The sequence below is a fragment of the Oncorhynchus kisutch genome, linkage group LG15 (genome assembly GCF_002021735.2).
Source record: "Oncorhynchus kisutch isolate 150728-3 linkage group LG15, Okis_V2, whole genome shotgun sequence".
NCBI lineage: Eukaryota > Metazoa > Chordata > Actinopteri > Salmoniformes > Salmonidae > Oncorhynchus > Oncorhynchus kisutch.
In genome coordinates, this window is record NC_034188.2 from 61290714 (window position 1) to 61313896 (window position 23183).

The window sequence follows — 23183 nt, forward strand, 5'->3', positions numbered from 1 at the left end:
CCCTCTCTCTCCCTCTCTCCCTCTCTCCCTCTCTCCCTCTCTCCCTCTCATTGGCATGACGTAACGTTGAACATTTTGCCCTAGTTTACTTTGGAGATTTACAATATTAACATAATTAAAATAATAATAATCAATATTGTCCACGGGACAACAGTAACAACAATCTCTCTCGCTCTCTCTCTGCTCAATGTGAGAGGAGTGTGTGTGTGGGGGTCTGAGGACAGCCTCCAGAGACTCTCTCAACCACAACTCCTGAGACATTTTTCCCCTCAGTTGTTGTGTGTTTATTCATAAGAGCCACCAGCAGCGGTGTCAGTGAGGAGAATGGATTCTCCACACAACCCAGCTCCTCTGATCCGCCTCATCCACTTCTTCACGGGTAATTATGTGTTTTCACTCTGTGACTTTCAATACTTATCAGGGTTGAGGAGCTGATTGTGACAGCTGGCAGTAAACCTGAGTCATGGTGCAGCCTTTAATACAGAGGAGAAAATATCCACTAATATCAGGACCCTGTTGTGTTACATAATGGATCATGGTAGAAGTGAGTAATGCTCTAAACAGTCTTCAGTGAGTCAGAACTCAGGGGGGTTACCATGGAGCTACCTGGACCCTGTGGGAACCAGATTGGGTGGGGGTGGTGGGGATGGAGCTTACCATGGTGGGGGGGTGTCGGGCTTACCTTGGCGGGGGTGTGTATCCAGATGGCTGCGTTGAACAGGATGTGGTCACAGAGCTGTTTGAGGAGTGGCGCTCCATGGGTTAACCCATCCAGGTACTTAGCGAAGGACAGGAACTGCTCCAGGACCGCACGAGTGATGTGGACCCTGGAGGACTGAGGGCACAGGGAATGGTCAGACCACTGGATATTCAATCAATCAATCAACCTAGTCAACCAATCAATCAATAATAATAAGCCAACCATAGAGTTGAATAGAGGGTTCACTTGCCTGTTTTAGCATGGGCAGTGCCATCGAGGAGTTTCACCATTTTGAAGTAATCAACTGGGATGTATAGACATTTCACCAAACAAGCCAAGTTTGAGAGCATTTGACTGAGCATCCAGGAGTCTTTCTGTTATAATTGTTGTCTGTCAAAATGTCTCCTGACCAGGTACAGGTAGTCTCTCCTAATATTCTAGCTGTGGTATAAACAGATCTAAACCAGATGGTAGGATGGTGTGAGTGTGTGAGAGTTGGCAGCGGGAGGGAGAGGAGAGAAAGAGAGAGAGACAGAGAGAGAGAGAGAGAGAGAGAGGGATAAAGTGTTTCCACCGTCGGGCCCCTGTTACAGCCACCTGTTCCTGGCCCTGAGATCTGGGCTCTGCTGGACTCTGATGGATAGATGTCAGGATGCTACAGGACAGTCTGTCTGCATCCAAAAAGGCCCCATAGGGCTCTGATCAAAAGAAGTGCACTATGTTGGGAATAGGATGCCATTTTGGATACAGACTGACAGCAGCTGGCTGGGGAAGCAGTGAGACGACATACCCTTCAAAACACAAAGTGGATTCTTCTTCCAAATCTCTTCCTCACCTCTGTGCCTCTCTGCTCTGTTCTTTGATCTGTGGTTTGATCCTATCAGTCCGAGGCCTACTGGGCTCCATGTTTCAAACAGCATTACACAGTCCGTCTGACTGGCTGATGCCCTGTTGTGTCCCTGTCTGTTTCAGAACCATGGATCTAATTCTGGTCCTTTTCTGATATCCTTGGACTGAGAGTGAGGAGTAAAGAGGCTTTTGAACTACAGAATATTAAGGGACATTGGTTGAAAGATATCAATCTATAAATAACTGTCATCAGCTGTTGCCTGGCACACCATAGAAAGTAAGAATGGGTAAACTTAAATTGCACTCTACTCCCTATATAGTGCACTACCTTTTGACCAGAGCTCTATTAGTGCATGCCCTGACCATAGAGAGCCCTCGGGGTTCTCTATGGTGTAATAGGTCAGAGCGGGACTAGGGAGTTTTTCTAGTTATTATAGTTCTATGTTGGTGTGTGAGTATGGTTCCCAATTGGAGGCAGCTGAATATCATTGACTCTAATTGGGGATCATACTTAGTGTGTCCCTTTGCCCATCTGCGTTGTGGGATATTGGTTTGTTTAGTGCCTATGTGCGCTACGTACTGCACGTTCGTTAATTCTTTATTGATTTAAGTTTCAATGTAATAAATATGTGGAACTCTACTCACGCTGCGCCTTGGTCCAATTATTTAAACGACAATCGTGACAATTAGGCCAAACCAAACCCTGTAGATTTGGTCAACTGTAGTGCACTATATGGGGAATAGCGTGCCATTTGAGGTACAAGGTATGATGTATTGATTAATTGATTGATTTTGATTGATTGATTGGATCATTAAAAACCCATATAGACACAACATCAAAGCAAAGCAGGACATACATTCAAAACTATGGAAGATGACAAAGAGTCCATGCCTTATCTCCAGTGTGCTTTATGGTTTAGGTTAGAGTTTCTACCTTCTCCAGCAGAAACCCGATTACAAGGAATCCTTTCCCTCCCAGCATCTGTTCCTGCATCGCCACTGAGCTCTTCAACAGGTCAACCAGGAACACCAGGAGGGTGGCACTGCAACACACATACATACAGGTTTATAAGGATATGGACTCACATCAGGAGGTGTGCAGGAGTACGCAAATAAAAAGCCAAATGTGTCAAAATGTAGATAAATTGCTCCTCTACTGTGCAATACCATCATTATATCATACAGTATGGTGGTCCTGGGGCTGTCTGTGTCTCAGTAGTGTAGATTCTCCTTTACCATCTCTAGGCGAACCTTGTTCCTCTGATTATCCTACCAGTCAGGTAGTCGAGAGGGGAAAATTATATAAGGCATTAGCAGAATTGGAGAGAGACAGACAGAGGATAGGCTAATTCAAGGGTCATCTTCTGAGGAAGTCAGCAATCAGCTAGAGACTGTATATCATAACCCCCCCAGCTCCCAGCCTCATCTCCTAGGCCCAGACTCATCTGGCCCCAGACTTCTCTTCTAGTCCCAGTGCCTAGCCTCATCTCCTAGCCCCAGCCTTATCTCCTAGCCCCTGCCTCATCTCCTAGTTCCAGCCTTCTCTCCTAGCCCCTGCCTCATCTCCTAGCCCCAGCCTTCTCTATCCCCAGCCTTCTCTCCTAGCCCCAGCCTTCTCTCCTAGCCCCAGCCTCATCTCCTAGCCCAGCCTAATCTCCTAGCCCCTGCCTCATCTCCTAGTTCCAGCCTTCTCCCCTAGTTCCAGCCTCATCTCCTAGCCCCAGCCTTCTCTCCTATCCCCAGCGCCCAGCCTCCTCTCCTAGCCCCAGCCTTCTCTCCTAGCCCCAGCCTCATCTCCTAGTTCCAGCCTTCTCTCCTAGCCCCAGCCTTCTCTCCTAGCCCCAGCCCCAGCCTCATCTCCTAGCCCCAGCCTCATCTCCTAGCCCCAGTCTTCTCTCCTAGCCCCAGTCTCATCTCCTAGTCCAGCCTAATCTCCTAGTCCAGCCTAATCTCCTAGCCCCAGCCTCATCTCCTAGTTCCAGCCTTCTCTCCTAGCCCCAGCCTCATCTCCTAGTTCCAGCCTTCTCTCCTAGCCCCAGCCTCATCTCCTAGTTCCAGCCTTCTCCCCTAGTTCCAGCCTCATCTCCTAGTTCCATCCTCTCCTAGCTCCAGCCTTCTCTCCTAGCTCCAGCCTCATCTCCTAGCCCCAGCCTTCTCTCCTAGCCCCAGCCTTCTCTCCTAGCCCCAGTCTTCTCTCCTAGCCCAGCCTAATCTCCTAGCCCAGCCTAATCTCCTAGCCCAGCCTAATCTCCTAGCCCCAGCCTTCTCTCCTAGCCCAGCCTTCTCTCCTAGCCCCAGCCTCATCTCCTAGCCCAGCCTAATCTCCTAGCCCCTGCCTCATCTCCTAGTTCCAGCCTTCTCCCCTAGTTCCAGCCTTCTCTCCTAGCCCCTGGCTCATCTCCTAGTTCCAGCCTTCTCCCCTAGTTCCAGCCTCATCTCCTAGCCCCAGCCTTCTCTCCTATCCCCAGCGCCCAGCCTCCTCTCCTAGCCCCAGCCTTCTCTCCTAGCCCCAGCCTCATCTCCTAGTTCCAGCCTTCTCTCCTAGCCCCAGCCTTCTCTCCTAGCTTCACCCCAGCCTCATCTCCTAGCCCCAGCCTTCTCTCCTAGCCCCAGCCCCAGCCTCATCTCCTAGCCCCAGCCTCATCTCCTAGCCCCAGTCTTCTCTCCTAGCCCCAGTCTCATCTCCTAGTCCAGCCTAATCTCCTAGCCCCAGCCTCATCTCCTAGTTCCAGCCTTCTCTCCTAGCCCCAGCCTCATCTCCTAGTTCCAGCCTTCTCTCCTAGCCCCAGCCTCATCTCCTAGTTCCAGCCTTCTCTCCTAGCCCCAGCCTTCTCTCCTAGCCCCAGCCCCAGCCTCATCGCCTAGCCCCAGCCTCATCTCCTAGCCCCAGCCTTCTCTCCTAGCCCCAGACTCATCTCCTAGCCCCAGTCTTCTCTCCTAGCCCCAGCCTCATCTCCTAGCCCAGCCTAATCTCCTAGCCCCAGCCTTCTCTATCCCCAGGCTTCTCTCCTAGCCCCAGCCTTCTCTCCTAGCCCCAGCCTCATCTCCTAGCCCAGCCTAATCTCCTAGCCCCTGCCTCATCTCCTAGTTCCAGCCTTCTCCCCTAGTTCCAGCCTCATCTCCTAGTTCCAGCCTTCTCTCCTAGCTCCAGCCTCATCGCCTAGCCCCAGCCTCATCTCCTAGCCCCAGCCTTCTCTCCTAGCCCCAGACTCATCTCCTAGCCCCAGTCTTCTCTCCTAGCCCCAGCCTCATCTCCTAGTCCAGCCTAATCTCCTAGCCCCAGCCTTCTCTATCCCCAGGCTTCTCTCCTAGCCCCAGCCTTCTCTCCTAGCCCCAGCCTCATCTCCTAGCCCAGCCTAATCTCCTAGCCCCTGCCTCATCTCCTAGTTCCCAGCCTTCTCCCCTAGTTCCAGCCTCATCTCCTAGTTCCATCCTTCTCTCCTAGCTCCAGCCTTCTCTCCTAGCTCCAGCCTCATCTCCTAGCCCCAGCCTAATCTCCTAGCCCAGCCTAATCTCCTAGCCCCAGCCTAATCTCCTAGCCCCAGCCTAATCTCCTAGCCCCAGCCTAATCTCCTAGCCCCAGCCTAATCTCCTAGCCCAGCCTTCTCTCCTAGCCCAGCCTAATCTCCTAGCCCCAGCCTTCTCTCCTAGCCCAGCCTAATCTCCTAGCCCCAGCCTAATCTCCTAGCCCCAGCCTAATCTCCTAGCCCCAGCCTTCTCTCCTAGCCCAGCCTTCTCTCCTAGCCCAGCCTAATCTCCTAGCCCAGCCTAATCTCCTAGCCCCAGCCTTCTCTCCTAGCCCCAGCCTTCTCTCCTAGCCCAGCCTAATCTCCTAGCCCCAGCCTAATCTCCTAGCCCCAGCCTAATCTCCTAGCCCCAGCCTAATCGCCTAGCCCCAGCCTTCTCTCCTAGCCCAGCCTTCTCTCCTAGCCCAGCCTTCTCTCCTAGCCCAGCCTAATCTCCTAGCCCCAGCCTAATCTCCTAGCCCCAGCCTAATCTCCTAGCCCCAGCCTTCTCTCCTAGCCCAGCCTTCTCTCCTAGCCCCAGCCTAATCTCCTAGCCCCAGCCTAATCTCCTAGCCCCAGCCTAATCTCCTAGCCCCTGCTCCAAACCTCATATTGTAGCCCCAGCCCATCCTAGTCCTTTTATTAGTCTCTAATCCCAAAGACATGGTGTCCTCTGAGAAGAAGTGGAGGGGCTGTTTACTGCTGCATTGGGGTCAGTTACTGTCTTCGTAGTGGGTCCCTCAGTTAAAGTCTGTCCTGGCAGAGTGATTGTGTCTTGGCAGTATGACAGAGGCTCTCTCTGACACTCGCTAATCCGCTTTCCTCCCATCCTCCAGAGGGACTCTCTCCAGGCCCAGACACATCACAAGGACACAGTGATGAGCACACAGCTCTGCAGGACAAGAGCCAGTGTAGTGGGGAGAGATGAGGACCTTCTTAGACTCTGGACACAGACTACGTATGCAACTGGCTGGCGACAGCACACCGTGTTGTCAATCACAATCAATGGCTTTAATTCAATAGGCTTTATTGGCATGGGAAACATACGTTTACATTGCCAAAGCAAGTTAAATAAACAATACAAAATTAACAGTAAACACTCACAAAAGTTTCAAAGCAATAGAGACATTTCAAATGTCATATTATGTCTATATACAGTGTTGTAACAATGTGCAAATGGTTCAAGTACAAAAGGGGGAAATAAAAAACAAATATGGGTTGTATTTACATTGGTAAATACTTCATTGGCTGCCCTTTTCTTGTGGGAACAGTTCACAAATCATGTTGCTGTTATGGCACACTGTGGTTTTTCACCCAACAGATGTGAATTTATCAAAATTGGACATGTTTTCGAATTCTTTGTGGGTCTGTGTAATCTGATGGAAATACTGTATGTGTCTCTAATATGGTCATACATTTGGCAGGAGGTTAGGAAGTGAAGCTCAGCTTCCACCTCATTTTGTGGGTAGTGTGCACATACTGTCTTCTCTTGGGGCGGCAGGTAGCCTAGTGGTTAGAGTGTAGAGGCGGCAGGTAGCCTAGTGGTTGAGCGTTGGGCCAGTAACTGGAATGTTGCTGGATTGAATCCCTGAGCTGACAAGGTAAAAATATGTTGTTCTGCCCCTAAGCAAGGCAGTTAACCCACTGTTCCCCGGGCGCCGAAGACATGGATGTCAATTAAGGCACCTCTCTGGTTAAATGTGGAAAACACATTTCAGTTGAATACATTCATTTGGAAAACTCACTAGGTATCCCTCTTGAGAGCCAGGTCTGCCTATGGCGGCTTCTCTCAATAGCAAGGCTATGCTCACTGAGTCTGTACATAGTCAAAGCTTTCCTTAATTGTTTGGGTCAGTCACAGTGATCAGGTTTTCTGCCACTATGTATTCACTGTTTAGGGCCAAATAGCATTCCATGTTGCTCTGTTTTATTGGTCAATTCTTTCCGAAGTATCAAGTAATTATATTTTTGTCATGTTATGTTTGGGTTCAAATTGTGTTTCTGTCCTGGGGCTCTGTGGGGTCTGTTTATGTTTGTGAACAGGGCCCCCTAGACCAGCTTGCTAAAGGGGTCTCTTCTCTAGGTTAATCTGTCTGTATGTGATGGCTTTGTTATGGAAGGTTTGGGAATTGCTTTCTTTTAGGTGGTTGTAGAATCACTTTTTCCACCTTTTGTTATGTTCCAGCCTTGTTCTAAAATGGATGAAATCAATCTACACACAATACTCGATAATGACAAAGCAAAAACAGGTTTGTAGAAATTTTTGCAAATGTATGACACTACTATGTATGACACTTGGCACACCTGTATTGGGGAGTTTCTCCCATTCTTCTCTGCAGATCCTCTCAAGCTCTATCAGGTTGGATGGGGAACGTTGCTGCACAGCGATTTTCCAGTCTCTCCAGAGATGTTCGATCGGGTTCAAGTCTGGGATCTGGCTGGGACACTCAAAGACATTCAGAGATATGTCCCGAAGCCACTCCTGCATTATTTTGGCTGTGTGCTTAGGGTCGTTGTACGGATGGAAGGTGAACCTTCGCCCCAGTCTGAGCTCCTGAGGGCTCTGGGGCAGGTTTTCATCAAGGATCTCTCTGTACTTTGCTCCGTTCATCTTTCCCTCTATCCTGACTAGTCTCCCAGTCCCTGCTGCTGAAAAACATCCCCACAGCATGATGCTGCCACCACCATGCGTCACCGTAGGGATGGTATTAGCCAGGTGATGAGCGGTGTCTGGTTTCCTCCAGACGTGACGCTTGGCATTCAGGCCAAAGAGTTCAATCTTGGTTTCATCAGACCAGAGAATCTTGTTTCTCATGGTCTGAGAGTGCTTTAGGCACCTTTTGGCAAACACCAAGTGGGCTGTCATGTGCCTTTTACTGAGGAGTGGCTTCCGTCTGGCCACTCTACTAGAAAGGCCTGATTGGTAGAGTGATGCAGAGATGGTTGTCATTCTGAAAAGTTCTCCCATCTCCACAGAAGAACTCTGTCAGAGTGACTACTGGGTTCTTGGTCACCTCCCTGACCAAGGCCCTTCTCCCCCAATTGCTCAGTTTGGCCGGGTGGCAGGATCTAGGAAGAGTCTTGGTGGTTCCACACTTATTCCATTTAACAATGATGGAGGCCACTGTGTTCTTGGGGACCTTCAATGCTGCCAAAAAGATGTGGTACCCTTCCCAAGATCTGTACCTTGACACAATCCTGTCTCAGAGTTCTACGGACAATTCCTTCGAGCTACATTTGCAAACATTTCTAAAAACTTCCTTTCACTTTGTCATTATGGGGTATTGTGTGTAGATTGATCTGGAATTATTTTTATTCAATCCATTTTAGAATAAGCCTGTGGAAAAAGTCAAGGGGTCTGAATACTTTCCAAATGCACTGTATATGTTGAAGAGGGTGTTGCTCAAGCTGCATCCCTGTCTCACCCCACAGCCCTGTGGAAAGAAATGTGTCAGTTTTTTGCCAATTTTAACTGCACTCTTGTTGTTTGTGTACATGGATTTTATAATGTTGTATGTTTTACCTCCAACACCGCTTTCCATCAATTTGTATAGCAGACCCTCATTGAGGGTCAAAAGCTTTTTTGAAATTGCCTTTGTTTTGGTTTGTTTGTTAGTCTATTAGGGTGTGCAGGGTGAATACGTGATCTGTCATATGGTAATTTGGTAAAAAGCTAATTTGACATTTGCTCAGTGCATTGTTTTCACTGAGGAAATGTATGAGTCTGCTGTTAATGATAATGCAGAGGATTATCTCAAGGTTGCTGTTGACGCATATTCCCCAGTAGTTATTGGGGTCAAAATTGTATCCACTTTAATGGATTGGGGTGATCAGTCCTTGGTTCCAAATATTGGGGAAGATGCCAGAGCTCAGGATGATGTTAAAGAGCTTAAGTATAGCCAATTGGAATTTGTGGTCTGTATATCTTATAATCGCCTTCATGATACCATCAACACCACAGGACTTTATGGTTTGGAGGGTTTGTATTTTGTTCTGTAGTTTATTCAATCTAGAGAAATAACCATGTTCTACCATTTCAAAGAGTGAGGTACATCCTTGCTCGCGCCTTCAACCCTGGGCAGGACATTCATTCCCATGAAGTACAGGAGAAGCCATTTGGTTCCCTCCGCCCTCAAGGCTGAAAGCGATTCATATTGGACCTGACCTTGTATTATTATCATGTTTGGAGAGTTCAAAGAGTTGAACAGTTTGATAAGTCTTGTTGTACTGTACATGTTCTGATTGATGTCTTTTCAGAAAGACTGGTCAGAATTGTATGATTGACCGATCGCTGATCAGATGAAAGGGAAAAGGGAGGGGGAGACCCAGTCAGTTTTACAACTGAACGCCTTCAACTGAAAACTGTTTTCCACATTTAACCCAACCCCTCTGCGTCAGAGAGGTGCGGGGTGCTGCTTTAATGGACATCCACGTCTTCGGCGCCCAGGGAATGGTGGGTTAACTGCCTTGCTCAGGGGCAGAACGACAGATTTTTTACCTTGTCAGCTCTTGGATTCGACCCAGCAACCTTTCTGTTACTGGGCAGCTTCCTGGTGGCCTGTCGTTACACTAACATTTACGAGTTTGATAATTAGTTTAGAATCCGGTTGTGATGTCCTTCCTTTTGTTTTCCCCCAGAAAAGTGCAAAGAAATGTTAATTCAGGTGACTTTATGTTTTACCAAGGATAAAAGATCGGAGTCTCTTTTGGTTCATCGAGGCCTTGTTTGCAAGCTCAATGTGTGTACAGACACACGTTAGACCTTTTCTCTTAGAGGTCATTCTAAAAGACCCATATAAGTGTTATTTCTGTCACACATTGACCCTTTTTATTCTGTATAATGTATTTCATGTATACTGTAATTGAGTGTTAATTCATTCGTGACTAATACATCTGTTAGTTGATTTGAGTAAATACATTCCTCATTTATAGAGTACCTGTTTGATTTAATTTACGTTCACAATTTAGTAGGACAATCTGGAAATCTTAAATTTACAGAGTTAATTGTAGAGTTAATCACACATCACATATCATATGTTTGGGTCCTAACTTTGCATCCCTGCGTTAAGGTTAAGTCATCAGTTAGTTTAGTGGTAGACTCACTAGAATAGGCAGTCACTCAGAGTTCACTAGCTGGCTTGGCTGGGCTGGTATGGGATGGAACACTACCCATCAGGCTTAACCCAGGGCAGGGCTGGGACTACACTACCCAGTAGGCTTAGCCCTGGCTGCACCAGATAGAGGGCCAGAGGCAGAGCAGAGCCTGACTCAGAGCTGCTGTGTGTGTGTTTCTCCCCAGTGTGGTCTCTGTCACTGAGCTAATTCAGGATTATGGCTGAGCTCTGATTGGAACAGGGCTCAGTGGAGCGCTCTGATAAGGACAACGCTGGACCTTCAGGACAAGGATCAGCAGGAAGGGGTAAATTAGAAAGTTGATTCTCAACATTCTCATAGTAGAAGACTCAGACACTTACTTGAAGATGTCAGAAACTTCATGTACTCACCAGACGGTAGTCTCCAGCTGGGTCTCATGGTGCTGGTAGTTGTGCTGGTCGTTGGGTTGATGGTAGTCCAGCTGGGAGAAGAGAGGGAACAGCACCTGGATCCCTCCTATTGAGTGGATGGCACTGTGGATGGAGTGGGTCACTATGGCCTTCACATCCTACCAGGGAACAATACAGTGTTAGTTTACTGTAACTTAAAACATAAACATATGTAATATAGTTTACTGTAACTTAAAACATAAACATATGTAATATAGTTTACTGTAACTTAATTAAACATATATTAAAAGGACATGGGGTGAGACTAACCTGTTTTATAAGGACATGGGGTGAGACTAACCTGTTTTATAAGGACATGAGGTGAGACTAACCTGTTTTATAAGGACATGGGGTGAGACTAACCTGTTTTATAAGGACATGGGGTGAGACTAACCTGTTTTATAAGGACATGAGGTGAGACTAACCTGTTTTATAAGGACATGGGGTGAGACTAACCTGTTTTATAAGGACATGAGGTGAGACTAACCTGTTTCATAAGGACATGAGGTGAGACTAACCTGTTTTATAAGGACATGAGGTGAGACTAACCTGTTTTATAAGGACATGGGGTGAGACTAACCTGTTTTATAAGGACATGGGGTGAGACTAACCTGTTTTATAAGGACATGAGGTGAGACTAACCTGTTTTATAAGGACATGGGGTGAGACTAACCTGTTTTATAAGGACATGAGGTGAGACTAACCTGTTTTATAAGGACATGGGGTGAGACTAACCTGTTTTATAAGGACATGGGGTGAGACTAACCTGTTTTATAAGGACATGGGGTGAGACTAACCTGTTTTATAAGGACATGAGGTGAGACTAACCTGTTTTATAAGGACATGGGGTGAGACTAACCTGTTTTATAAGGACATGAGGTGAGACTAACCTGTTTTATAAGGACATGGGGTGAGACTAACCTGTTTTATAAGGACATGGGGTGAGACTAACCTGTTTTATAAGGACATGAGGTGAGACTAACCTGTTTTATAAGGACATGGGGTGAGACTAACCTGTTTTATAAGGACATGAGGTGAGACTAACCTGTTTTATAAGGACATGGGGTGAGACTAACCTGTTTTATAAGGACATGGGGTGAGACTAACCTGTTTTATAAGGACATGGGGTGAGACTAACCTGTTTTATAAGGACATGGGGTGAGACTAACCTGTTTTATAAGGACATGAGGTGAGACTAACCTGTTTTATAAGGACATGAGGTGAGACTAACCTGTTTTATAAGGACATGGGGTGAGACTAACCTGTTTTATAAGGACATGGGGTGAGACTAACCTGTTTTATAAGGACATGGGGTGAGACTAACCTGTTTTATAAGGACATGGGGTGAGACTAACCTGTTTCATAAGGACATGAGGTGAGACTAACCTGTTTCATAAGGACATGGGGTGAGACTAACCTGTTTCATAAGGACATGAGGTGAGACTAACCTGTTTTATAAGGACATGGGGTGAGACTAACCTGTTTCATAAGGACATGGGGTGAGACTAACCTGTTTCATAAGGACATGAGGTGAGACTAACCTGTTTCATAAGGACATGGGGTGAGACTAACCTGTTTCATAAGGACATGGGGTGAGACTAACCTGTTTCATAAGGACATGGGGTGAGACTAACCTGTTTCATTAAGACATGGGGTGAGACTAACCTGTTTCATAAGGACATGAGGTGAGACTAACCTGTTTTATAAGGACATGAGGTGAGACTAACCTGTTTCATAAGGACATGGGGTGAGACTAACCTGTTTCATAAGGACATGAGGTGAGACTAACCTGTTTCATAAGGACATGAGGTGAGACTAACCTGTTTCATAAGGACATGGGGTGAGACTAACCTGTTTCATAAGGACATGAGGTGAGACTAACCTGTTTCATAAGGACATGGGGTGAGACTAACCTGTTTCATAAGGACATGAGGTGAGACTAACCTGTTTCATAAGGACATGAGGTGAGACTAACCTGTTTCATAAGGACATGAGGTGAGACTAACCTGTTTTATAAGGACATGGGGTGAGACTAACCTGTTTCATAAGGACATGAGGTGAGACTAACCTGTTTCATAAGGACATGAGGTGAGACTAACCTGTTTTATAAGGACATGAGGTGAGACTAACCTGTTTCATAAGGACATGAGGTGAGACTAACCTGTTTCATAAGGACATGAGGTGAGACTAACCTGTTTCATAAGGACATGAGGTGAGACTAACCTGTTTCATAAGGACATGAGGTGAGACTAACCTGTTTTATAAGGACATGGGGTGAGACTAACCTGTTTCATAAGGACATGAGGTGAGACTAACCTGTTTCATAAGGACATGAGGTGAGACTAACCTGTTTCATAAGGACATGAGGTGAGACTAACCTGTTTCATAAGGACATGAGGTGAGACTAACCTGTTTCATAAGGACATGAGGTGAGACTAACCTGTTTCATAAGGACATGAGGTGAGACTAACCTGTTTTATAAGGACATGAGGTGAGACTAACCTGTTTCATAAGGACATGAGGTGAGACTAACCTGTTTTATAAGGACATGAGGTGAGACTAACCTGTTTTATAAGGACATGAGGTGAGACTAACCTGTTTCATAAGGACATGAGGTGAGACTAACCTGTTTCATAAGGACATGAGGTGAGACTAACCTGTTTTATAAGGACATGAGGTGAGACTAACCTGTTTTATAAGGACATGAGGTGAGACTAACCTGTTTTATAAGGACATGAGGTGAGACTAACCTGTTTCATAAGGACATGAGGTGAGACTAACCTGTTTCATAAGGACATGAGGTGAGACTAACCTGTTTCATAAGGACATGAGGTGAGACTAACCTGTTTTATAAGGACATGAGGTGAGACTAACCTGTTTTATAAGGACATGGGGTGAGACTAACCTGTTTCATAAGGACATGAGGTGAGACTAACCTGTTTTATAAGGACATGAGGTGAGACTAACCTGTTTCATAAGGACATGAGGTGAGACTAACCTGTTTTATAAGGACATGAGGTGAGACTAACCTGTTTCATAAGGACATGAGGTGAGACTAACCTGTTTCATAAGGACATGAGGTGAGACTAACCTGTTTCATAAGGACATGAGGTGAGACTAACCTGTTTCATAAGGACATGAGGTGAGACTAACCTGTTTTATAAGGACATGAGGTGAGACTAACCTGTTTTATAAGGACATGAGGTGAGACTAACCTGTTTCATAAGGACATGAGGTGAGACTAACCTGTTTCATAAGGACATGAGGTGAGACTAACCTGTTTCATAAGGACATGAGGTGAGACTAACCTGTTTCATAAGGACATGAGGTGAGACTAACCTGTTTCATAAGGACATGAGGTGAGACTAACCTGTTTTATAAGGACATGAGGTGAGACTAACCTGTTTTATAAGGACATGAGGTGAGACTAACCTGTTTTATAAGGACATGAGGTGAGACTAACCTGTTTTATAAGGACATGGGGTGAGACTAACCTGTTTCATAAGGACATGAGGTGAGACTAACCTGTTTTATAAGGACATGAGGTGAGACTAACCTGTTTCATAAGGACATGAGGTGAGACTAACCTGTTTCATAAGGACATGAGGTGAGACTAACCTGTTTTATAAGGACATGAGGTGAGACTAACCTGTTTCATAAGGACATGAGGTGAGACTAACCTGTTTTATAAGGACATGAGGTGAGACTAACCTGTTTTATAAGGACATGGGGTGAGACTAACCTGTTTCATAAGGACATGAGGTGAGACTAACCTGTTTTATAAGGACATGAGGTGAGACTAACCTGTTTTATCAGGACATGAGGTGAGACTAACCTGTTTCATAAGGACATGAGGTGAGACTAACCTGTTTTATAAGGACATGAGGTGAGACTAACCTGTTTCATAAGGACATGAGGTGAGACTAAGCTGTTTTATAAGGACATGAGGTGAGACTAACCTGTTTCATAAGGACATGAGGTGAGACTAACCTGTTTTGAAAGGGCATGAGGTGAGACTAACCTGTTTTATAAGGACATGGGGTGAGACTAACCTGTTTCATAAGGACATGAGGTGAGACTAACCTGTTTTATAAGGACATGGGGTGAGACTAACCTGTTTTATCAGGACATGGGGTGAGACTAACCTGTTTCATAAGGACATGGGGTGAGACTAACCTGTTTCATAAGGACATGGGGTGAGACTAACCTGTTTCATAAGGACATGGGGTGAGACTAACCTGTTTTATAAGGACATGGGGTGAGACTAACCTGTTTCATAAGGACATGAGGTGAGACTAACCTGTTTTATAAGGACATGAGGTGAGACTAACCTGTTTTATAAGGACATGGGGTGAGACATGGGGTGAGACTAACCTGTTTTATAAGGACATGAGGTGAGACTAACCTGTTTTATAAGGACATGAGGTGAGACTAACCTGTTTTATAAGGACATGAGGTGAGACTAACCTGTTTCATAAGGACATGAGGTGAGACTAACCTGTTTCATAAGGACATGAGGTGAGACTAACCTGTTTCATAAGGACATGAGGTGAGACTAACCTGTTTTATAAGGACATGAGGTGAGACTAACCTGTTTTATAAGGACATGGGGTGAGACTAACCTGTTTCATAAGGACATGAGGTGAGACTAACCTGTTTTATAAGGACATGGGGTGAGACTAACCTGTTTTATCAGGACATGGGGTGAGACTAACCTGTTTCATAAGGACATGGGGTGAGACTAACCTGTTTCATAAGGACATGGGGTGAGACTAACCTGTTTCATAAGGACATGGGTGAGACTAACCTGTTTTATAAGGACATGGGGTGAGACTAACCTGTTTCATAAGGACATGAGGTGAGACTAACCTGTTTTATAAGGACATGAGGTGAGACTAACCTGTTTTATAAGGACATGGGGTGAGACATGGGGTGAGACTAACCTGTTTTATAAGGACATGAGGTGAGACTAACCTGTTTTATAAGGACATGGGGTGAGACTAACCTGTTTTATAAGGACATGAGGTGAGACTAACCTGTTTTATAAGGACATGAGGTGAGACTAACCTGTTTTATAAGGACATGGGGTGAGACTAACCTGTTTCATAAGGACATGAGGTGAGACTAACCTGTTTTATAAGGACATGAGGTGAGACTAACCTGTTTTATAAGGACATGGGGTGAGACTAACCTGTTTCATAAGGACATGAGGTGAGACTAACCTGTTTTATAAGGACATGAGGTGAGACTAACCTGTTTCATAAGGACATGAGGTGAGACTAACCTGTTTTATAAGGACATGAGGTGAGACTAACCTGTTTCATAAGGACATGAGGTGAGACTAACCTGTTTCATAAGGACATGAGGTGAGACTAACCTGTTTCATAAGGACATGAGGTGAGACTAACCTGTTTCATAAGGACATGAGGTGAGACTAACCTGTTTTATAAGGACATGAGGTGAGACTAACCTGTTTTATAAGGACATGAGGTGAGACTAACCTGTTTTATAAGGACATGAGGTGAGACTAACCTGTTTTATAAGGACATGGGGTGAGACTAACCTGTTTCATAAGGACATGAGGTGAGACTAACCTGTTTTATAAGGACATGAGGTGAGACTAACCTGGTTCATAAGGACATGAGGTGAGACTAACCTGTTTCATAAGGACATGAGGTGAGACTAACCTGTTTCATAAGGACATGAGGTGAGACTAACCTGTTTCATAAGGACATGAGGTGAGACTAACCTGTTTCATAAGGACATGAGGTGAGACTAACCTGTTTCATAAGGACATGAGGTGAGACTAACCTGTTTTATAAGGACATGAGGTGAGACTAACCTGTTTTATAAGGACATGAGGTGAGACTAACCTGTTTCATAAGGACATGAGGTGAGACTAACCTGTTTCATAAGGACATGAGGTGAGACTAACCTGTTTCATAAGGACATGAGGTGAGACTAACCTGTTTCATAAGGACATGAGGTGAGACTAACCTGTTTCATAAGGACATGAGGTGAGACTAACCTGTTTTATAAGGACATGAGGTGAGACTAACCTGTTTTATAAGGACATGAGGTGAGACTAACCTGTTTCATAAGGACATGAGGTGAGACTAACCTGTTTCATAAGGACATGAGGTGAGACTAACCTGTTTCATAAGGACATGAGGTGAGACTAACCTGTTTCATAAGGACATGAGGTGAGACTAACCTGTTTTATAAGGACATGAGGTGAGACTAACCTGTTTTATAAGGACATGGGGTGAGACTAACCTGTTTCATAAGGACATGAGGTGAGACTAACCTGTTTTATAAGGACATGAGGTGAGACTAACCTGTTTTATCAGGACATGAGGTGAGACTAACCTGTTTCATAAGGACATGAGGTGAGACTAAGCTGTTTTATAAGGACATGAGGTGAGACTAACCTGTTTCATAAGGACATGAGGTGAGACTAAGCTGTTTTATAAGGACATGAGGTGAGACTAACCTGTTTCATAAGGACATGAGGTGAGACTAACCTGTTTTGAAAGGGCATGAGGTGAGACTAACCTGTTTTATAAGGACATGGGGTGAGACTAACCTGTTTCATAAGGACATGGGGTGAGACTAACCTGTTTTATAAGGACATGGGGTGAGACTAACCTGTTTCATAAGGACATGAGGTGAGACTAACCTGTTTTATAAGGACATGAGGTGAGACTAACCTGTTTTATAAGGACATGGGGTGAGACATGGGGTGAGACTAACCTGTTTTATAAGGACATGAGGTGAGACTAACCTGTTTTATAAGGACATGAGGTGAGACTAACCTGTTTTATAAGGACATGAGGTGAGACTAACCTGTTTCATAAGGACATGAGGTGAGACTAACCTGTTTCATAAGGACATGAGGTGAGACTAACCTGTTTCATAAGGACATGAGGTGAGACTAACCTGTTTTATAAGGACATGAGGTGAGACTAACCTGTTTTATAAGGACATGGGGTGAGACTAACCTGTTTCATAAGGACATGAGGTGAGACTAACCTGTTTTATAAGGACATGGGGTGAGACTAACCTGTTTTATCAGGACATGGGGTGAGACTAACCTGTTTCATAAGGACATGGGGTGAGACTAACCTGTTTCATAAGGACATGGGGTGAGACTAACCTGTTTCATAAGGACATGGGGTGAGACTAACCTGTTTTATAAGGACATGGGGTGAGACTAACCTGTTTCATAAGGACATGAGGTGAGACTAACCTGTTTTATAAGGACATGAGGTGAGACTAACCTGTTTTATAAGGACATGGGGTGAGACATGGGGTGAGACTAACCTGTTTTATAAGGACATGAGGTGAGACTAACCTGTTTTATAAGGACATGGGGTGAGACTAACCTGTTTTATAAGGACATGAGGTGAGACTAACCTGTTTTATAAGGACATGAGGTGAGACTAACCTGTTTTATAAGGACATGGGGTGAGACTAACCTGTTTCATAAGGACATGAGGTGAGACTAACCTGTTTTATAAGGACATGAGGTGAGACTAACCTGTTTTATAAGGACATGGGGTGAGACTAACCTGTTTCATAAGGACATGAGGTGAGACTAACCTGTTTTATAAGGACATGAGGTGAGACTAACCTGTTTCATAAGGACATGGGGTGAGACTAACCTGTTTCATAAGGACATGAGGTGAGACTAACCTGTTTTATAAGGACATGAGGTGAGACTAACCTGTTTTATAAGGACATGGGGTGAGACTAAAAATTATATCCGTTTTAAAAAGAGAAAACAGATAATTGTGCTCCATTGCACAAAATGTTAAAGTGCAAGGGTGCCAATATATTTGACAGCATCTGTACCTGGATAAGGGCATGTAGTGAAACTAACCTGTAGCATAAGGGCGTGGGGTGAGTGGACGAAGATGGAGGCGTTCTCCTTGGGCGATGACTCCAGGCAGAGCTGGGCGTCTGTAGCCTTGGCGTTGTAGGTGAAGGAGATGGAGCTGGCCAGCTTCCCATCATACAGGACCTGCTTATGGTGCTCTGCCAGGTGGATGTCACTCTCCGACTTAAACTTAAACGTACTCTACAGAGAGGGGAGGAATAGAGAGACAGACAGAGAGAGGGAGAAGAGAAAGGGCGATGGGAGAAAGGCAGAGAGAGAGAGAGATAGGGACAGACAGAGAGTGGGAAAAGAGAGAAGAGATGTGATAAGGTATTGTATCATGACAGCTCATTCTTCTACTAAACTGGAGGTGCCATCCATACCTCAGCAGCAGTAGCAGTAGTGTCATATTTATATATTAATACATGTTGCTGATAACAGAGTCACTCAGTCTTAATGTAACCAATCCATTAAGGATGGCAGGTGAGAGAGGAGCTCAATTAATCAATCAATGCATCATCAATTGGTATGTTATTAATCAGTAAATCAGGAAGGTCCTCTCAACGGAGGAGTGAATAATGAATGAACGGCCACAGACATAGAGGAGTGATGAAAGGTGAGACACATCCCTCGTTTAGCTACAGACATGATGATTCAGATGGGGAGAGATGAGACCTAGACTGAAATAGATGAGACCTAGACTGAAATAGATGAGACCTACACTAAAATAGATGAGACCTACACTGAACTGAAATAGTGGAGCTTCTCTGTCATGAAGAGATGTAGATAGCTGAGAAAACAAGCAGAGAATACACTGTACCAGGCTCAGTAGACCAGACACATAGGCTATTATGATCCCATATCCGCTAGTTAACAACCTCCTGGGGCCTGGTAGAGTAGGCTCAGTCTGCAGGCCTCTACAGACAGCTTCTCTCTGGCAACTCCACTATTACATGCAGATAGGACATACTAATAAAACCTAGTAACAACAGAAGTGAGTGTCATCTATACCCTGGTAGACTGCCCTGTCTGTCGGTGTCTCCTATACCCTGGTAGACTGCCCTGTCTGTCGGTGTCTCCTATACCCTGGTAGACTGCCCTGTCTGTCAGTGTCTCCTATACCCTGGTAGACTGCCCTGTCTGTCGGTGTCTCCTATACCCTGGTAGACTGCCCTGTCTGTCGGTGTCTCCTATACCCTGTTAGACTGCCCTGTCTGTCGGTGTCTCCTATACCCTGTTAGACTGCCCTGTCTGTCGGTGTCTCCTATACCCTGGTAGACTGCCCTGTCTGTCAGTGTCTCCTATACCCTGTTAGACTGCCCTGTCTGCCGGTGTCTCCTATACCCTGGTAGACTGCCCTGTCTGTCGGTGTCTTCTATACCCTGGTAGACTGCCCTGTCTGCCGGTGTCTCCTATACCCTGTTAGACTGCCCTGTCTGCCGGTGTCTCCTATACCCTGTTAGACTGCCCTGTCTGTCGGTGTCTCCTATACCCTGGTAGACTGCCCTGTCTGCCGGTGTCTCCTATAACCTGGTAGACTGCCCTGTCTGCCGGTGTCTCCTATACCCTGTTAGACTGCCCTGTCTGCCGGTGTCTCCTATACCCTGTTAGACTGCCCTGTCTGCCGGTGTCTCCTATACCCTGTTAGACTGCCCTGTCTGCCGGTGTCTCCTATACCCTGTTAGACTGCCCTGTCTGTCGGTGTCTCCTATACCCTGTTAGACTGCCCTGTATGTCGGTGTCTTCTATACCCTGTTAGACTGCCCTGGCTGTCGGTGTCTCCTATACCCTGTTAGACTGCCCTGTCTGCCGGTGTCTCCTCCACCCTGTTAGGCTGCCCTGTCTGTTGGTGTCTCCTGACAGACTGAATGAGACAGGCTAGGACTAGCTATGGTCCCAACCTACACTGGATCAATGACAGGCACAGCGTTCAAGTATGTCTGGGTCTGTTCAACAGTCCAAACCATAGTTTCAGAGGCAGCCAGAGAACAGAACACTGTGCATTCAGCCTATACAGTGTTAGGACACATGACACATACAAACAAAGCACTTTGGATGGAGACACCAGGTAGCAGGGAACAGGAAACTGTGGCAAGCAGCATTGATTTCACAGATTGATATGTGTAGCAGGCTTTGTGCATGTACCATTAAAGTTATTCCTATCCTAAGCTAACCTATCAGTAACCTAATTCAGTCAGCCCAGTACATACCTTATAGCCCGCTCCCAGCTGATGAATGGCAAATATCTGAGCTGGGTTGAGAGCCTCAGAGAACACATAGATGGCCCCCAGCTGACCACAGAATACCCTGTTAGCATCAGCTGTCTCCGACGAACCCAGGAAGCACTTATCATAACTCTGTAGAGGGAGAGGAGAGGGTCAGTACACGGGCACACAGTGCAGGGGGTTTATCATAGGTCTGTAGCAGGAGAGGGAGGAGAGAGAGAGAGAGGAGACAGAGAGAGGGGAGAGGAGAGGATCAGATTTGTATAGGGACTCAGAGAGAGGAAAATAGGGTTCATCATAGCTCTGTAAAATTATACAAAGAAGAATATATTTATAATGTTCAAATATAAACCACAATGACCAAACTTTCTCTCTATATATGGCTCTGGGAAATGGTTAGGGCAATTATACAGACACTGAGACCGAGATGAGAGGATAGGGTCATGTCTTTTAAATCCTCCAGCAGACTCAGAGAGGTTACAACATCACCCAAACTTCAAAGACAGCTGAGCATCAGAGCAATTAACAGACAAAAAAACTGATGACAGCTTTTGAATGGGCAAATAGGATAATTATGAGAGTGCATGATTTACAGTGCCTCTAATAGATTGCCACTCAGAGAAAAAGAAAGGTTGGCAGACACTTAGGTCTGCATTCCAAATGGCACCCTATTCTGAATTTGGTGCACTACCTTTGACCATATCCCATAGTGTGTGTGTGTCTGCCCTTATAAACATGTATGTGTAGCCCTTGCCTTGTAGACATGTGTTATAAAAATATCCACTACACACACCCCATCCATCCGAACTCTGTAGATAACACCATCCCTAACTCTATAGATAACACCATCCCTAACTCTGTAGATAGCACCATCCCTAACTCTACAGATAGCACCATCCCTAACTCTGTAGATAGCACCATCCCTAACTCTACAGATAGCACCATCCCTAACTCTACAGATAGCACCATCCCTAACTCTACAGATAGCACCATCCCTAACTCTACAGAGAGCACCATCCCTAACTCTACAGAGAGCACCATCCCTAACTCTACAGAGAGCACCATCCCTAACTCTACAGATAGCACCATCCCTAACTCTACAGATAGCACCATCCCTAACTCTACAGATAGCACCATCCCTAACTCTGTAGATAGCACCATCCTTAACTCTGTAGATAACACCATCCTTAACTCTGTAGATAGCACCATCCCTAACTCTGTAGATAGCACCATCCCTAACTCTGTAGATAACACCATCCCTAACTCTGTAGATAACACCATCCCTAACTCTGTAGATAGCACCATCCCTAACTCTGTAGATGGGCTTCCTCTCTTCAAACATCTCCCTGATAAATGGTTATTCAAATGGGAGCTTTGAAAAATGAAGCTCTGCTCCCAAGAGTAAACTCTGCCACAGCGCTGAAACTCAATGAGCACCACAGAGGATTTATGCATCTCTGGGCTGTGCCCCAAATGGCACCCTATTCCCTATATAGTGCACTACTTTTGACCAGAGCCCCAGGCTCGGATGATTTCAAACTGTGGCATGTGATCAAATGCTGCACTTGCAGCCACAAACATTACATACACAAACACCACAACCACAAAACATCACAACCATCACAACCACAAATATCACAGACACAACCATCACAACCACATATATCACGACACAACCATCACAACCACACATATTACTACCACCACGGCTGTGTTCAGTGGGGACGAAAACAGGGGAAAACGGAGTGAAATAGATTATAGTTCCACTTGTCCAATAAGAAATGTTTCAAAGCTGTTCAAAATGTGCCTCTTTGCCGTACTAAACACGACCTTGTAGAGGCCTCACATCAGGAATAAGCAGTGACAGGAGAGTCAGTCAATCAATCAAGCATCAAACAACCAATCAGCAATGAGGAGCATTCTCACGTCGCTGGTGTTGACGTGCCAGGCCATGTCGCCATAGGAGACCAGCTGACCATTGACGTAGCAACGGATCTCACTGTTCCTCCAGCGGTTGTAGATATGGACGATGCTGATCATGTACCACTGAAACACAGAGGAGAGAGAGTTAGAGAGAGAGAGGGTTAGAGAGAGAGAGTGAGTGCAGCTCCACACATAATAACACAAGCAACTACAACCCATTCAGTCCCACTGTATGAACAGGGTTTTTAACACAGCCTATTGTGTTTGCATTGCAATCACCCAGATCATCTAGAGACCAAATAGGGTCATGTGATTCAGTAGCTCTGACCTCATACATATTGCAGAGACAATGGCAGTGTAACACAGACCTAATGCATGGTATAGATAACACAGTATTCCAGACCATAGTTATCCATACATTCTGCATGGTATAGATAACACAGTATTCCAGACCATAGAGTTATCCATACATTCTGCATGGTATAGATAACACAGTATTCCAGACCATAGAGTTATCCATACATTCTGCATGGTATAGATAACACAGTATTCCAGACC

The 23183-nt window shown here is 45.5% G+C and overlaps 1 protein-coding gene across 1 annotated transcript in view; it reads right to left on the reverse strand.

The window, feature by feature from the left end:
* Positions 1 to 23183, reverse strand: part of LOC109904820 (neurobeachin) — a 335275-nt gene that overhangs the window by 254653 nt on the left and 57439 nt on the right. The window contains exons 7-12 of the mRNA XM_031791425.1: positions 22629 to 22748; positions 20688 to 20834; positions 18481 to 18678; positions 10560 to 10717; positions 2484 to 2592; positions 658 to 835 (exon numbers count right to left, since the gene is read on the reverse strand). Of these exons, the coding sequence (XP_031647285.1) occupies positions 658 to 835; positions 2484 to 2592; positions 10560 to 10717; positions 18481 to 18678; positions 20688 to 20834; positions 22629 to 22748 (910 nt within the window). The remainder of the gene's footprint in view (positions 1 to 657; positions 836 to 2483; positions 2593 to 10559; positions 10718 to 18480; positions 18679 to 20687; positions 20835 to 22628; positions 22749 to 23183) is intronic.